The 17,632-nt window shown below is 53.6% G+C and overlaps 1 protein-coding gene across 1 annotated transcript in view; it reads right to left on the minus strand.

Moving 5' to 3' along the window:
* The window catches only part of LOC131562113 (hydrocephalus-inducing protein homolog), a 30,606-nt gene that overhangs the window by 9,046 nt on the left and 3,928 nt on the right, over positions 1–17,632 (minus strand). The window contains exons 4-13 of the mRNA XM_058811686.1: positions 15,379–15,503; positions 13,901–14,105; positions 12,530–12,719; positions 11,339–11,438; positions 8,670–8,838; positions 6,712–6,779; positions 4,309–4,541; positions 2,302–2,402; positions 992–1,055; positions 308–370 (exon numbers count right to left, since the gene is read on the minus strand). Coding sequence (XP_058667669.1) covers positions 308–370; positions 992–1,055; positions 2,302–2,402; positions 4,309–4,541; positions 6,712–6,779; positions 8,670–8,838; positions 11,339–11,438; positions 12,530–12,719; positions 13,901–14,105; positions 15,379–15,503 — 1,318 coding nt within the window. The remainder of the gene's footprint in view (positions 1–307; positions 371–991; positions 1,056–2,301; positions 2,403–4,308; positions 4,542–6,711; positions 6,780–8,669; positions 8,839–11,338; positions 11,439–12,529; positions 12,720–13,900; positions 14,106–15,378; positions 15,504–17,632) is intronic.

Consider the following 17,632-nt stretch of genomic DNA (forward strand, 5'->3'; position numbering starts at 1 on the left):
GGTTCCCAGAAGACTTCTGACATCCTCTCTTGCGCTCAGAGAGATGACATTTTCAAACAGATGTTTCCAAAGTTACCAGCATTTGAAAGAATAATGACCTCAAATGCCCCCTGGATTCCAGCTGAGCCCAACTCCATTCTGTGTCAGACACTGAGATTCCCACCTCTAAGGCAGGAGCTGTTTGTGCCCCCGTCCCTCCTGTCCTTCTCCCCAGCAGCCTGTGCCTGTTTTCCCCGGCAGAATCCCTGTCCCTGTGCACCCTGCCAGGAGCAGCTGCACACAGGCTCACATCTCCCCTTGCCCTCACCAGGGGGTTTCTCTCATCCCCGAACACGCCGATGAGAACGTTGGTGCGATGAGTGCCCAGGGCCTGCACTGCCACCACAACTGGGATCTCTGCTGTGCTCTGGGGCTGCACAATCCCACAGGGCTTGGGGCTGGAGTAGAGCACAGCAGAGTCCTCCTTGCGCTTCTGGAAGGGACACAATGAAACGCAGATTCAGAGGGACCTCTCAAGAAACTGTAGGCTCCTTAACATCCACCACAACAGAAACTTACACACACCTTTAAAGCTCCCCAGGACAAAGGTCAAAGGCACAAACAAGATGCAAGAATTGTAGGGTTAGCACTCCCAGGGGATCCTGCAAGGAGGCTGCCAGCAAAGGCACTGGTGTCTGTGGGTGCAGCAGCTTTTCACAACCCTCTAAGATCTCCCACAGGAAAACACCCTGAGGACTAGAGCATCAACTGTTTTTTCAGGAGCTTAAACTGCCTCCTAAAGTTTACAGTTTGGTAGGATCCTGCTCTCAGCAGATCTTTAAGACTGAATAGAAAGCAGCAAGGTCTTATCCAAACCCTTGGTTCCCCTAATAATCTCCTCAGGAATATTTGACAGGAGGAGGTGGATGTGATGCCAAACCTGGGGAATAAGCCCGTAGCAGCCAGGAAGGTGGCTGGGATTCCTAATGAGGATCTTTCTCTCGTAGGGCACCTTCAGGTGGCACTCATCACACAGCAGCACTGGGGAGGACACTTGGAGCTCAGGAACGAGACATCTGGGCAAAGAGATGACCCCAGGACAATCAGAGATACTGAGAGAATGGAGAATGCCTACCCCCAAAGACTGTGAAATGGAGCAGAACCCATTGGTCACTGTCAAATGCATATTGAAGAGCCCTACAGGGATAAATTGCCTTCTACCTCTTCCCACTCCCACATGTCTTGTCAAGGAGGGGCAAACCCTGAGAGGCAGCACCCAGAGGCTGCCAAGCGCCCCAGGCAGAGCACTTTGCCCCACAGCTGCCTCAGCCCCTCCTTTACCCAAGAAGGCTTGCAAGGACTCCTGCAACAGTGCCAGTGACCCACGAGCTCTGGGGAAGCCTTCCCAACAAGGATCAGTGCTCCCTAAGGCTCAAGGAACACACAGCTCCAGGGTCTCAGTAAAACTGACTCCCTTCTCTGCCATTGTGCTGTTGCCCTGCCTGAGAACTCAGCTCTTTGCCCCAGCCCTGGAGGGCACGAGACAGCAGCTGCCCCACAGAGGGGCTGATCAGCCCCTGCCAGGCCCTGCAGCTCCCTGGCTCCTTCACTGCACAGCTCCAGGCACTGCCTGGCCCCAGCTCCACCTGCTGTACACAGTGGCAGCCCAGGCACTGCCTGGATGGCTCTGCCTGGCACAGGGAACAGCACCAGGGAGCTGCATCCCTCTGGGCATCACACTGACACCCACAGCAGCACAGCAGCATGGAATTCTGCTGCAGCAACAACGACTTTTGCTCTCAACTCTGACAACATTAAAGCTCAAAACGGGAAGCAGAGGGAAGGACAAAAACTGGAGCTGACCTGCCACATCAAGGGCTGCTTTCCCCTTGTCACACCTTGCCCTCCCCACTCTTGCTGGGAGCCACTTCTCCCCTGCCATGTGCCCTCATGGACAGAGGCAGAGCCTGACTCTCAGCAGCTGCTTGGTGTGGCCCAAACCAGTGCACCGTGCTCACAGCCAGCACAACTCCATCTCTTGCAGCCTGAAGGAGAGGAGGCCCTCAGGAAATTTGTTCCACCTCAAGCACCAAAAACAAGGCCAATCAATGATATCATTCCTGGTGCCTTTAGAAGAGGGCCCAGGACCGTGCTGGGCTGCGAGCAAACGTGCTTTTCACCACGGGCTTCTGCCCAAGCACTGCTGTTCTCGTGTCCAGCTGGCACAACATGAGGGCATTCAGCAGCACTTCTCCTTGGCAGCTGCAGCCAGCACAGCCTGGGCAAGGCAGTGCCTGGGGGAGGCCAGGCAAGGGCTGGTACCTGGCTGTGATGATCAGGGATGCCACTCCCTTGCCAATACCCTCCAGGTCCACCAGCAATCTCCGGTAGAACTCCATCACCGTGTTGGAGCACAGGGTCACCTGGTGGAAGAGAAGAACAGTTAATGCTTCCTTACAAAAGCTCATTACCCACGGGTGATAACCTCCAGTTCCTGAGGGAGGATTTGCCCTTCATTCTTCTGCTGCTCCATGTGTAGAGCACAGTCTCAGAGTAACAAAAGCCTTCTGGCAATACCACATTTGTTAAACACACCTTGCTATAAGGGCACAGGTCAGTGTTGGGAAATTTAGGAGACTAGAGAATGGAAAAGTACAAGACTGTGGCTAATTCCAAGTCCTGCACCTGTGAGATAGCGTGTCCTTGGGCCTAGCTGTAGTAGGATAACAAATAGTGAGAGAGACATGAGAAAAGAGAGATGTAACCCCTAAGGAATGAGGAAGAGTTAATGGTATAGTTTAACCAATAGATTGCTTGGCTTACAGAATATTCATAAGCTTATTATTTGCTGTATAAGTGTTTGAAGCTTTCTTCAATAAACTGGACCTGTGATGAACCACCTGGTGTCCTGGTCCCCTTCCTATGTCAGGTCAGCTACGTTAAAACATTAGACTACAGCTCCATGCAACACTGCATTCAAATTAAGGGGCCAATTTCTCATCTGACTACAAAGACATCCATGCCGAGGAAATCTGACTCGACCACAACGAGTTCAGCTTTACAGCAGGAGGCTGAGGGCAAAGTGTGGCCCAGCAGGTGCTGGGCAGTTCATGGCTGCCCTTGGACCCTGACCCCAGGCTGGCTCTGAGAACTCCGGCCCCACGCCAGGAGTGGGGAACTGCCCCGGGCTGGGCATTGACCAGAGGCAGAACCCTCAGAACTGCCCCAGGGTGAGCACTGACCAGAGGCAGAACCCTCAGAACTGCCCCAGGCTGGGCATTGACCACAGGCAGAACCCTCAGAACTGCCCCAGGCTGGGCATTGACCACAGGCAGAACCCTCAGAGCCTCTTGCTCTACGCCGCAAGAGACAAGCCACCAACGGGACCAGGCAGAGGAGAAAGGAGGAGGATCTCTGTCTTGAAGTTCCACAAGGAAGGGTTTATCCCAAGCAAAAGGGTCAAAGCCTAAAGAGCCCTGGACACTCCCGTGCAAGGGCTTTTGTACAGATACAAATCAGAGGGTGAATACAAACAGCAAGCCAAAAGGGAATCCTCAGGGGAGCACTGAGGGGATTACATCAAGTGTCTGGGGCCACTTTGGGTAGGAGGGTGGGGAGGATGGCTCACATGGGCCAATGGGGCCTCCAGGAATAGGGGAATTCCAAAGGGGCATTGCAGACAGGGATTGGCTCCAGGTTAAATTGGCAAAGAAGGTTGGGGAACAAAAGGGGCTGGGTTTGACAGGCAGGGAAAGAGCTGGAACAAGGGGCAGGGAATGGCATGAGGGACAGCTTTGAGGGAGGCTAAAACCCAGGGGTAAACCAACTCAGGGAGAACACGGGGTACCACAGAACAAACCACTTAACAAGGAATCAATACAATAAATTTGAACCGCTACACATGGCTGCAGATTTTTTTGTCTCCACTGGAGCTTCCTGCAGTGAACACAAATCATTCTGCTGCCCAGGAGGGGGGAAATGACACCACAAAGAAAAGCTCACTGCTTGATACAATGACATCTCTCTAACAGCCACCTTCTGCCCTCATCCTTGCTCTGCCCCATTGCAATCAAATCAATCGCTCTCAAAAACACAAGAATGGCTTCAGGCCTTGACCATAAGGTCTGTGAACTCAGGCATATGATTTTGGAAAGCAAACAGTGCTCTTTGAGGAACATCCCGAGTAAGCCAGCCAGCAGAGGCATCCCAGCAGTGCATATCTCTCAGTGCCAGCATGCTCCAAGCTGGCACCAGAGCTAAAGCCCTCCCACCCTGCAGTGCAGCTCCAGCCCTGGTGCTGCAGCGGCTGTGGCTGGGCTCTTGCCGTACCTCGATGTCCCGGTGTCCCTGGGGGAGGATGGTGCCTCCGCTGGGATTGATGGTGAACTCCCTGGGCTCCACACGGAAATGGATTCCCTTGCTCCAGGCCGGGTCGGTGTCCCTGCGGATCTGATCCACGCTGTCCACAGCCGGCTGCGTGCCATCGTCCGACATGCGGAGCTGGAACGTCAGGGGCACCGTGGAGCTGTTGGTGAGGCGGCAGCGCTGCGTGTAGGGAAAGCCTGGGCAAGGACACAAATATCCATTCAGGCACCCAGCAGGCCATGATCCTGGGGGCAAGATCCTGGCAGGATCAAAGTGGCATTGGAGTGGAGCTCTCTATGATCTGAACTACAGCTCACCCAGAAGCTGCGTGAGGAATTAATCGTCACTTAGCTCCCTTTGACACAGATTCCAGACTGCAGCCTTGAAAATGCCCACTCCTAGCCCTGCTGAACACTGCAAGCTTCTCTCTTTGTGATGGGGCCAAGCTCCCTCACCTGCCCCAAACCAGCACCAGTTCTCTCTCAGTGATGAGTGTGCACCCAGACCCAGCATTTACTCTGAGAATTCAAGCTGTCCAATTCCCTGCTCAGCCTGCCAACACTCCCACCTTTTTCAAGACATATAAAGAGTGAGTTGTCAGTAAGAAGAAGCTACAGCAAAAGAAAGTGAGGATGGAATCCGCAACTAGAACGTGAGGCAAAGAACCCTAATGCAGCTTCTCTCTGCAGGATCCTTAAGGCATCTCTTGCTTTGGGCCAAACAGACTGAGCACGTGACAGCTCAGAGCCCGCTCAGCTGGGGGCACAGCCGAGCCTTGCTTTGAGATTAGCAATCAGGAACCAGGTCCCACCTCAGCCCACAAACAGGGACATCACAGCCGTGCTGCTCACTGAGAGTGCTGCCTGCAAGGGTTTACCCCACTTTGGCTCTGAGATTTGCTTTCCATCCTGCAAAGCCAGAGATACAGCCACTCATGGTGGGGATGTCCTGCAGAGCGCGCAGAGCAGCCACAGCCTGCTCTGCACTGCACATCTGGCTGGGCTGGCCAGCTCTGTGGGCAGGAGACTTCTCCCCAGGCCTGCTCACCAAGAGTCAATGGGACACAGATGGGGAGGAAAAACAACTGCAGCTGCAGCCCAGAGCTTCTCTGTGCCCATCCAAGTGACCACTGCCAGCTCCAGCAGGGACTCCAGCAGGGAGGCAAGAGAGGCACAAAAAGGACAAACCCAGATGTCAAAACCTCCAAGGAGACTGAGGCCAGCACATGCAGACAACAGTCAAGAGTTACAAAGAAGCAAAAATACAACAGCTGCCTTCAGCCGAAGAGCCCTTAGGAATGAAAATGGATTCAGCAGGATCAATCTCCTGCTTCAGAACCATATTTCCATCTGTTGCCTTTCTTCTTTCATTCCTTCCAAAGTCAACTTGACACGTGCCTCCGTGGTGATGCAGGCTGGGGAAGAAGCAGCTCAAGAAAGGCAATGAGTTTCCTTCAGAAGTTCATGAACTTCATTGTTCTGGCTTTAGGCTTGGCAGTGAACGTTGCCCTGGGTCTGGGAAGGGGGACAGGGGTTCTGGGGGGTTTGGGGCGGTTTTGGCCCTGGGCTGGGCTTTTCCCTGGGGGGTTCTTGGGAGTTGTGGCGTGATGCCGTGGGCGGCTGTGCAGTGGGAGCTGAGGCTGGGCAGGGAGCGGAGCTTCCCTTCCTCCCGCTCGGGGGTCGCAGCTCGGCCGCTGCTGCTGCGGGAGGTTTGTGCTTGGCCCGGGGCTGCCCTGGCTGCAGCTCAGCGCTGGCACCGACCCTGCCTGCCTGCCCCGCTGCTGCTGCTGCTGCTGCTGCTGGGCACTGCCCGCATCCCCCTGCCCTCTGGGGCTTTGCAAAAGGAGCATTTCCTCCTTCCCTTCCCTTCCCGCACCGGCTGGGGGGGATCCCTGGCCTGCCAGAGCCCACAGCTCCTCCTGCTGTCACCAGAACTCCACCAAAGGGGAAAAACAGGACTTGGCATCTGGGAAATGTCTGTCCTTGCCTTCTTGTCTGTGCTCTCCTGAGACAGTCTAGCAAAGAACTGTTATTCCTTTTCCCACACTTTTGCCTGGGAGCCCTGTCATTTCGAAGGGATAATCATTTGGAGGGAGGGGCTCATCTTTCCATTGCAGCAAGATTCCCACCTTCCTTGGCAGACATCTGTCTTTTAAAGCAGCACAGAGACACCAGAAAATTCTGCCTTTCTATTCCTTGCTTCCACTGGATCTCACAATGGCAAAATGACCCCTGAGGCAGCAGCAGCAGCAGCAGCTCTGCAGTTCACAGCCTGAAGAGGCTGCTGGGGCAGAGCAGGAGTGAGGGATGCTTTTCTGTTGGAAGGCACACATCCCTGAGGCTGTGTCCCAGCCCAGGGAACACTCACCAAAGGAGATGTCCCCGAAGTCGAGCTCAGCGAGGTCGAAGTGTAAACTCGGTGCAGTGACGCTGCCCCTGCAGGCCGAGGACAGAGCAGGCAATGGCTCGGTTAAAGGCATTGCAAAGCTCCGGCTGTCGTGGCTCGGGGGCACAAAACCCGGGCTCAGGGCACCCGGGGTTTCCAACCAACACAGCCCCATGTGCTCAGCACAGGGCCCTGGGCACAGGAGGCAGCTCCAGCCAAGGGGCAGCAGCCAACAGCCCCTGATGGGCTCTGGGCACAGGGCAGGCAGGAGAAGCCCCCGGGTTGCTGGGGGTCCCATGAAGGACCCTGAACACACACCCAGACATGGCTCCGTGCCTCAGTTTCCCCATCTGCAATGGCATGGACATCAAGGTGTCCCCACTAACTTCTGTAAGCAGCCCTTCCAACCACAGCTTCCCTGCTTTGCTCCTTCTGAGCTGCAACTGCTGTTCCCATGGAGGAGCTTTCTCAAGAGAGTTTGACCCACACAATCATTACAGACACTTTCTGAGATATGAATCCAGGGCATTCCCAAACATCCTCTGAAAAGAGCAGCAACAGTTCTACCCAGGGCACAGATGAATCCTAGAGGAAAGGACCAGCTTGTCAGCAGTGCACCAGCTGGCACAGCCAAGAGCAAGAGCTTCAACAACCAAACTTGGCTGTCCTGAATCTAGCACAGCACCTCACCTTCCCTTGAACTCAGCAGACACACTCCAAAAGCCACCAACATCCACTGAAATCAGCACTTGAAGCTGCACAACATTCACCAGTTGATTTCATGGTTGATGCCAATCAGTGCCCACTCTGCCTTTTGGTTCAAAATCAAGAACCAGTCAGCTGTGTCCTCTATTGTACTCACAGGACTGCCCCTGGCTCTGCTCTGCACATCTCAACAAGAGACACCTGCCCCTGCTCAAGGAGAAAGCTGCTTATGCACAAACACCCCATGGCCATTTTGGGGGAGGGACAGAGGAGAATCAATTATTTGATGGTGAAAGGTTCCCTCTTGATTTCCAAATGAAAAAAGCAGCACTTTTCCTCCAAAAACAAAGGCAGCAGATTTGTTTCTGCACTATGGGCAGACCTGCTCACCACTTTTCTCTTGCTAAGGAATAACTTCCTTGTTCTTCTTTACCCATCTCCCTTATCTCATTGGTACCATCAGGTGCAGATTGCTTTCATTTCTTCACTGCCTTGAGCCAGTGCTGCCCAAGAGCAGCAGCCCAGCTCCAAAGCTGCAGAGCAGCCAGCATCAGCTCTCCTGCTTCCACTCCATTATCCTGCAGCACATGGCTCAGGCTGGCAGGGACAAGGCCTCACGCTGCTGTGGTGCTGAGCACTGAGCTCTGCCTCCCCTATGATCCGCCCTTCTCCCTGTGGCTGGGCCAGGATTGTCTCTTGCCATGGCACCAGCCCACAGTTCCTGACTCCCACATCAGCGCTTTGCTGGCTGTGCAAAGGAGGCACCAGAGCCCTCTGGGCACAGGAGCTGGGGGCACAGCTTGTGCCCCACAGCATGGCCATGAGAGGTGAGCTGAGGCTGCTGCTGCCCATCTGGCATGGATTATTCACACAAGGTTTTACAAACACTGCTGCTGCTGCTGCAGAATCAGCCAGGCTGGCCCATCTGCAAAGCCCTGGGGGCCTTGCTGGGTGTTCAGGTGGGACATCCCAGAGCAGCTGCTGCCCAAAGCTGATCCATCCCACTGCCTGCCATGGCCCAAGGCACAGGGAGATCCCTGCAGGGACGAGTCATTCCAGCTCCCAGCCACCACACAGGGCAGGAGGCAGCCTGACACCAAAGCAATGCCAGCGGCAGAGCAGAGATTCAGACCTCAGGAAACACCTTTCTCCTCTGCTCCACCCCAAAAGGAGGCAGGTGGGGGATGTCCCAGAGACAGCTACAGATGTGCCCACCCAGCTCCCAGGGTCCTTACTTGATGGTCAGGATGGCAGGCGTAGGAGATCCAGCCACACTGAACTGGAACTCCTCCTCAAAGCTCCCCAGCACGGTGGCACTGAAGGAGATCTGCACACTCTGGCTCCCACCTGCTGCAATGATGCCCTCCTCGGGGGCAAACTTGAAACACAAGCCCAGGTTGGTGGCTGAAGGGAGACAGGTGAAGGGAGCATCAATAGCTCCTGGGTTCATCAGTTTCACCTGCAGCAGCAAGAGAGCAAAATGGAAATACGTGTGGAATCTCCCCTTCTTGTGAGTTATTGTCTAATGATGCAATGAACACCCAGAAAAGGCAGAAGATGCTTTGTGCTGCTGAATGGCAGAAGTCCAAAGATTCAACAGGACAACTTCTGCCTTTGGGTTTTCATGCAGAGCAGTGGCAACTCCACAGAACTGCAGTCACCCTGGGCTTATCCCATGGGCACAGAGCAGTGCCCCTCTGCTCAGCAGCACCAAGCGCATTGAGAGCTGGCGCTGAGAGCAACGTGGGCTGATTGCAGCTGCCTAGGGAATCACCCCAGAGCTGCTGCTGCCCCAGTGAGCACAGCTCCAACAGCACCATCTGCTCATTCACCTTTTCCCAGACCATGAAAACAATACATTGAGAATGAGGCATCAGCGTCAAAATGTACAGAGAGCACCATCGTTTGTAACAAATCTCAGCGTGTCTTTCCCATCCACAGCCAAGATTTTGAAAGTGTCTGCCATGATGCAGTGCCTCATGAAGTTTTTGCAAGCTTGACTCTACTGGGGGGGAGACAAATAGGTAGAAAAACCCTTTGCTTTATTCCCAGGATCACTTTTCTCTTTCTAGAGCCAGAGATGCACCGAGGTTGAAGTGCTGTGAGGGACTGGTCAGCAAGGGAGAGAACTCCCAAGGATTTCCTGTGATTGCAGCAATAAGCAGAAGACACTTGGCTGGCAGCTGTTGGCAGTGGGCTGAAGCTCAAAGGCAGCCACTTTGGTGCAGCTGCTTCTGCAGAGCCCAGTCCAAAGGTGCCTTGTGTCTGGCACTGCCACAAAAGCCTCTGAACATGCAGCTTTTTGACCCAGGCTTGGTTTCATGTGCCAAGGAGTTGTTTTGCAGGAAGCCTCCCAGCTGATCCCTAAGGAAGGCTGCCCAAAAGCAGGGACTGGGGCTTCAGGAACAACTGACACACCTTTGTGTCCCCCCAGATTTGAGCAGTCCATCAAATATTCCCTGCTCACAGCTGCCCAGGTTGGCAGCAATTCCACAGCTGCACCAGGCTTGCTGCTGCCTCAGAAGCCATCAGGATCCATCCCAAGCCCTGCTGCTCACCTCATAGACATGGGGGGTGTTGACGAAAACGTTCCCAAGGTTCAGAGTAGGAGAGCTGAGTTCAACCAAGGGTCCTTGGCCTTCCCCTCTGAGCTGCAGGGGCAGCCTGCTCTCACAGCCTGGGGAGAGATGTCCATTGCAGTACAATCATTCCCTCTGCTACACTGGATTTTCCAGGCTGCCTCAGTGCTAGTCCCCAACTCTGAGCTGGATGCAACCAGCTCCCGATGCTGCAGGAGAAGATATGGACCCTTCTCTTCCCTCAGGACATATCCCCTGAGGCTGACTTGCAATTTCTAACCCATTCCCTGGGCTGCTTTCCAATTTGAGCCACCAGTTTGCTGAGTTTAAAACATCTCTGGTTCCTGTAGTGACAGGCCATGGAGGTATGGGTAGAAATGGAGAGAAAGGAGATTTAGGTGAGATATTCGGGAAGAAATTTTCCCTGTGAGGGTGGTGAGGCACGGGAGCAGGTTCCCCAGGGATGTTGTGGAGGTTCCAGCCCTGCAAGTGTTCCAACCCAGGCTGGATGGGGCTTGGAGCTCCCTGCTCTATGGGGAGGTGTTCCTGCCCATGGTAGGGGCCTTGGGACTAGATGATCTCTAAGGTCCATTCCATCCTTACCATACTGTGATTCTGTGGTTTCCTTCCCCTGCACCTATAGGAGCTTTGAAATCCATTCAGTGCAGGCACAAAGCTCCAACAGGGTTTGGCAATTGCCAAACTCCCTGGCCCAGGAGCACAGGACTTTGTTGCCCAGGTGCTCCCCTTGTGACACTCAGCACTGTGTTCTATTGCCACAGACTGAGAGCTGCAAGGTGACAACTGCCACACAGGGAGAGAAGCAGCTGCTGGCCAAGGCTGCTCCCTCTACCAACAGCCCGGGCTCAGGGGGCTCAGCCCCCTCTGCCCTGCTGCTGTCTGGGCACTGGGAGGTGGTCCAGGCTCAGGGAGCCCGTTTCTAACTCAGCTCCTGCTCCCTGATGATGGATTCATGGCAAATGGAGCCATCCTGGAGGCCAGGGGCCTGCAGGGGCTGAGTGCTTGTTCACTGAAGCTGTTCTGCTCTGGAGCTCTCTGGCCTTTGAGGGAATGCTGGCAAAGCCACGGCATGAAAACCTCTCCCTGCACTGCCTGGGCTGTTCTGGGATCACTCAGGCACACACAGCATTCTGAGCCCTGGCCTGGCACGGGAGACTCCCTGGGAGCTGCAGGGCCAGGGGGGATGTGCCAGCACTGCCCTGCTGACCAGGGACCCTTCCCAGCACTTCCATGGGAGCCCAGTGGGCTCAGGCTGGCACCAGGGCTTCACTGAGGGGGAGAGAGGCAGGGCAAAGGAGCTGCACCTGAGATACTGCAGTAAGCCACACTTCCATACTCCAGTGCTTCCAGGGGTTTGAAGGTCACCTTGATTTCAGCTGAACAATTCGGCCTGATTTCTCCCTCCTACACCAGAAAGAGACAGCAAAAGATTGGTCTGCAAACTTCACATTCTTGTTTTCACCACCCTCCTGTAAGCCTTTGTTTAGAGCATCAGTGATGAGTGAACAACACAAGGAGCCAAGGAAACACTCCAAACCCAGCCCAACACAGCTCTCAATGCTCAGCTGATCAGCTCCCACTCTCCACAATATTCCTGCTGCTCTGACACAAGCTCTTGGGCACATCATGCTGCTGTCAGCTACAGTGGGATGCAACTGCCACTGTGCCCTGCTGGCTCTTGGCCTTAGATGGGCCATAGCTGTAACCAAGAAGAGAACATGATCCCCTTCCTTGGAAATAAAGATATTAGTTTAACCTCTACTGAAAGAAAGCAGAGGTTGGGATTATTCTAGGGTTTACTCCAAGATGAGAAGGGTGTTCCACTGTGCACACACCAGGCATTCATCATCTCTCACAATGCCAGTACTCAGAATCAAGGCTCTGGTTGATGGGAGCATGTGGCAGTTTGCTTGCACCACCAGAAAAGGAAAAGGTTTTCTGTCCCTGTGTGCAGGACAACTCCAAAGGCCCATTTTAACCTTCCACCCTGGTGTCCAGGCTCACAGATGACGCTGGAAGGGACACTCAGAAATAGTGCAAGGCATGGTTACAGGAGGGGATTGGCATTTCTGTCATTAACCTTGGGCTGAATTTGGCCTCCTTTTGCTAGGGAACAATTGCAAGCTTCAGGTCAGTGTGTGAGCTGGCAGTGCTCCAACAGCCTCTGCTGAGCCCCACGTGTCAGGGGAGCCCCTGCCTACAAGAACTGCTCCCTGGGACACTGCAAGGACACGCAGGCAGTGCCCTGAGCTCGAGCCTGGCAGCAGAGCTGGGCTTTGTCAGGCTCCCAGCCCTGCCTGGAGCCTGCAGGGCACAAATGCTTTCAGCAGCGAGCCCTGCAGCCTCACCAGAAACTCCATGTCCTCCCTGCCAGCACATGGAGCCAGCTGAGGATCTGCCCAGTGACCGCAGCCGGGGAAGGGGTGGGTGTAGGGAGGAGGGTGGGTGGGAGGAGGAGGAGGAGGAGGAAGAGAATGTTCTCAGCTATCACTTACCATTGGCTCAAGGAAAAAAATGTCATCAGAGAACAGCATGGGGTCTTCTTGCACCTTTACCATCTTCTCCTTGTCCATGCTGCTCAGGAGGGCACTGTGATCTCCACAAAAGCTCTTCACCTTCTCTGTTTCTTTCTCCTCTGGGAAGTTTTCCTGGGACACCTCTTTGGGCGGCCGCAGCAAGCACTGCCTGCAGCCCCAGGGAGAGACAAGGCCAGCAGATGGTTTCATGAGCCACAGATTTGCAGAGAGAAGTGTGAGCGCCAGAGAGCAAAGCACTTGAGGAGCAGCAGCAGCAGCTCCCCAGCAAAGGCTGAGCCCAAGCCACGAGGGTCCCACAGGGATCAGAGGACAACTTGCTGTTCCCTGGCCCAGCAGGGAGTTTCACTCCACCCTTGCAAGCTCAGCAGAGGTTTGCAAAGCCAGCATCCCTCCAGAGAGCCTCCTGCCTCAAAGCCTCTGCCACAGCTGAGGGAGAATCAACCAGCCATTTCAAGTGGCTTTTCCTCCCACTGAGCTGCTCGGGGGGGCACAGAAAGATCACAGAGCACCCACTGCAGCATTTCCCTGGCAAGGGGAGACAAAGCTGGCTTGCAGCTACGTGTTACCAGCATCACTCTTTGTTTCTTCCAGTTTGGACCTGCCCCGTTCCCTACTCTGCCTTTCACAAGAGCATCCCAGAGCACTTCCACAGGAAATTGATGAATTCAGGCACTGAATCCCTTCAGGGACATTCAAGTTTTTATATGCAATATGCATGAAAACAGAGGCTCTGAGAGGGGAAGGAACTTTGTTGTGCAGGAGGGAGACAGCAAACTCCTGGAGAGACCTTTCCATGAGCCAGAGCTTTTTGGATCCCATCCCAGTGCATGGCACTAGAATGTCCTGAGAGGGAAAGGATCCTGCACTATCTTCTCTCACAAAAAATCCTCTCTGCTCTGAGAGCACAAAACCTCTCTGACAGCAGCACAGGGACACACTACCAGCCCGCATGGGCAAGGAGATTTTGAAGGAACTAAAGGGAAAAAAGAGGGTGTATCACCTTTGGAAAGAGGGACTGGCAACTCAGGAAATGCTTAAGGATGTTGCCAGGTCATGTCGAAAGAAGAGAAGAGAGACAAGAGCCCAATTAGAACCTGAGGAAATCCAGTCATCCCAATCAACCTTTCCTTCCCAAAATGCCATCCCTGGTTGGAGTATAAATGACCTGGAATGCTGAGTGCTGAGCTCCTGAAGCCCAGGGACACACACCCCAGTGCCGGGCATGGTTCACTTGGCCTAAACCATTCAAAAGCACCAACATCCCCTGAGGCCACACGTTAGTTTCAGTCTTGGGCCTGTATCTCACTGAAATGCATCTTTCAAACCAACCTCCTCTTCGCTTCATTCTCTTCTTCCTCAGTAGCAAAAGCCTTCCACTGGAAGTGGGCTGTGATGTTACTCCTGTTTTCAATGAACAGGGTTCTGTGGCTTGACATGCTGGTGAAAGTCTTGTCAAGCTCCACGGAATTTGTGCTCAGCCCAACGTTGACATCTACAGCTTCTCCCTGGAGCTTTGTGTGGATTCTTTCTTCACCTGGAACAAAGCAAAGGGGAGTCTTTGCTCAGCTCACTGGCTGATGGAAGCACAAGGGACAGAGCAAAGCACAGGGCACAGAAGAAAGTGTCCCAGTTTTGCGCTGAAGGAGCACTTCTGTGGACCACCCCATTGATCACATCCTTCAGCTCTGTGTGTACAGCGTGAGGATGTCCTGGGCACCTCCTAAAACACCTTATTTCTGAGGGTGTTTGTAGAGATTTGGCCCCAAGGGGACAGGATGGACAGGGAGATTGGTCCATGTGCTCCGGTGACCCACTCAGATCACCAGGATTTCTGCATCCAAGTCCTTCAGGTGACAGGGCTGAGGAGCCCTGCTCAGTCCTGCCTTGCCCAGGCTCTCCCCGGGCATCCCAGGAGACTCCTGTCTCTCCTGATCCCTTGGATCCCTTCTTGCTGACCAGCAAATATGCCTGGGGGCAGGTGGGCAGCAAAAGGAGGCCCAGAGGAACAAGTGAAGTGACAGCCCACAGCAGGAGGGGACACAGGTGAGGAAACACAACCAGCCTGGCTCTGCAATGTGACAAACCACTACAGAATGAGCACCGTGAAAATCATCTCCCTGTCCAAACCCACAGCCACATCAGTCTTTAAATATTTTATACTGTTCTGATCTGAAAAACCAAGCTGGAGCATTGCAAATCAAAGAAGAAAGGGACAAAGGAAAGATCAGTGAGTACAGAGCAGTTTCTACATTAAGACTGAATGGGATCCCTCAGTCTAGAAATCAAATGGGAGATAGATGTGAGAGGTTTGCAACAGCTTCAACAGCCTGGGAAATGGGGACAGGGAAAAAATTGTTTTGATTTGTCACAAAAAAGGAACTTAAAGGCCTGAAAATGTTGTTAGACAGAAACTACATCTATGTGTAAGGGCCACACAGAAAAAGGGCCTGTGACAAGCCAGTGGAGAAGCAGCATATGGGACAGAGGTGTGCAAGAATTCCATTGCATTGGAGAGAGTCTGATGGAGACCTCACCTACAGCACTGCCCAGGAATCAAATAAAACTTCACCCAGGCATAGCCACATGGTAGTGGAGAATCAGAGTTCCTCCTTCCTCCACTCAGCAAGTCCCAGCAAAACAGCAGTCAAAAATCTTTGCCTTTCTCAAGCCCCTAAACACCAAGGAGTTCTCAGTTTGCTTTGGGGTAAGGCTGAACAGGGGAGGCACCTCTGGAGGCAATGCAGGGGATGGGACAGCAGGGAGCCATGTGCAGAACTGTCCTGTGCCCTGCAGGGCCCAGCACTCACCTGAGCTGCAGCACACGGCCAGGGAGCCGCAATGGGCACCGCTGGCCAGCGGGTGAAATGCCACTGTCACCTGCACGGTGTCACCAGCGCCCAGAGCTCCTGTGGCCGGCACCACGGAGAAAGGACTGCAACACAGAGAGAGGGGTCAGGCCTGGGGACGCCTGGCCATGAGATTCCTGCTGCACTGCAGCTCCCTGCAGCTCCCTTGGCCAAGCAGGGAGCAAACCAAGCACAGGCAGCACAAGAGACAGAACAGACAGGATCACAAACAGCCACTGAGCCACTGCTGACAAGATCCAGCCCTCACAAGACCCTGGGGGTAACAGGGCCTCAGCTCCCCATTCTCTGCATCCAGCTCTCTGCAATGAGCCTCAAGGCTCCCACTGCCAGCAATCCCATCAGAGAATGGTTTGTGAAAAGCACAGAGAGGGTTCAGAGCTATTTGCATGCACAACTTGACACTGACTGCCTCAGGAATTTCTCTTTTCCTGCTGCCTACAAATCCCATCTCAAGAGATGCAAATGGTAGGGCACTCCCTGTCCTGGGAGATTACAGCCTAGGAATCAGACAGGGAGAAGGAACTTTTCCCTGAAGACCAAGGAATAGTTGCTGTTGAATTTGCAGTGTGCTTCTTTGGTTTATTTTACCTTGAAATCATCGTGATTTAGCTTAAAAAGGGCAACTTTTCAAGGCATTTCAATGAAAGCTGCTCTAAGAAGAGGAGTAATCAAAACTCTGAAAGAGTGCAAATGCAGACTAGAGCAATACAGTGACATGGAAACCCAAAAGGACGATGCCATTTACAGTCTGAAGGGTCCAATCCCAGCTAAATGAAGCGCCATGAGCAGGAGCACATCAAGGAAGCAGAACCGGAGGTTTCTGTGTGTTTGCCAGCAATGCAGTCTGGGACTCTGGGCTGTCATGCAGGCTGGTAACTGTTTGCTTGGCCCAGCAGAGAAACTCTGTGCAATGTGTTGGAAATAATGATGCAGATGAGTTGGTGCACTTTGGATTTAACAGGAGCAATCAGGATTTAGTCACCAGGTAAACAGCTCTTGCCTGACAAACACAAGACTCTGTGCTTTGATGCTCAGGGACAGCTCAGGGGAAATGTGCTTCTGCCCAGCAGCTGCTGGGCTTTGTGCCCTTCTACAGCCCCACTGAGGAAACCGAAGTTCCTGGCCTTGGTGCTTTGTTGCTGGTCAATCTGTCACTTCAAATGTGTTCTGGGGACTTTGCTGATGAATGCATCACACACAAAAACAAAGAGAACATCTGTCAAGCTGAACTTTGTTCATGTCAGTAGTAACAGCTGAAGAACTCGCTTCAGGTTCTGCTCATTCAGGACCTCTTGCTGTAGTTATGGGCTGACCTGTTCCCATTGCCACTGGTGAGAACATCACTGCTGGCTGATGGAGAAGCCTTGGGCCAGCAATGTTCATGTGCTGGACGTGAGACTTTGGAGGGAGGGGAGGAAAGAAAAGGCCCCAGCAGCCCCAGAGCCAGATCAGTGCTCGTGCTCCTGCATCTGCCCCGGGGCTGATGCCAGCACTGCTGCAGCTCTGCTGGGGCTGGGGGGATCAGGGCCTGCTGGGGGCAAGGCACAGCATTCTGTTCTTAGTCTTTGGCCAGAAATTTCACCGCAATAGAGAAGCTGCCAGTTAGGGGAATCCCTGGCCAGGCTTCAGCACTGCCTTCCATTCCATTCCCTTCCCACTCCTGCCCCATCTTACATGCTCCTGCCTTCAGGTGGCAGGATGGGAATAACATTCCAGGGATGACTTCAGGGCTTGCCTGAGAAAGAAGGTGTCTTCTTCTTTTCAAATTATCAGGAGAAGAGGATCCAGCCAAGTTCAGGACTCAGCTGTCAGGACTGAAAAACTGAGTGCAAATCAGCCCCCGCATCGCCTCCATCCCTGGGCTCTACCCACCAGACTCCTCTGTCCCTGCTCTAGCAGTCATCTCTCACACACACCTGGCTCCCCAAGACCCAAAGACACAAGCTCCACAGCTAAACTTAACTCCTCTGAATTTTGGCCAACACCACTAAACTGTTCCCTGAGCCCACAGCTAGAAGAGCTGTGAAGGAGACATCCCTGACACTGTAAGAACCAAATTAAAATCGCTGTCAAGAGATGGGCCTGGAAAGCTAAATTTTGGGCTTTTCTCTGTTAATTGTCAGCTGCTCCTTAAGACACTTCTCATCCTGTTAGATCCATCCTCTCAATGAATCACTACTGCACCTGACAGGCA

This window comes from Ammospiza caudacuta, chromosome 10 (genome assembly GCF_027887145.1).
Source record: "Ammospiza caudacuta isolate bAmmCau1 chromosome 10, bAmmCau1.pri, whole genome shotgun sequence".
Lineage (NCBI taxonomy): Eukaryota > Metazoa > Chordata > Aves > Passeriformes > Passerellidae > Ammospiza > Ammospiza caudacuta.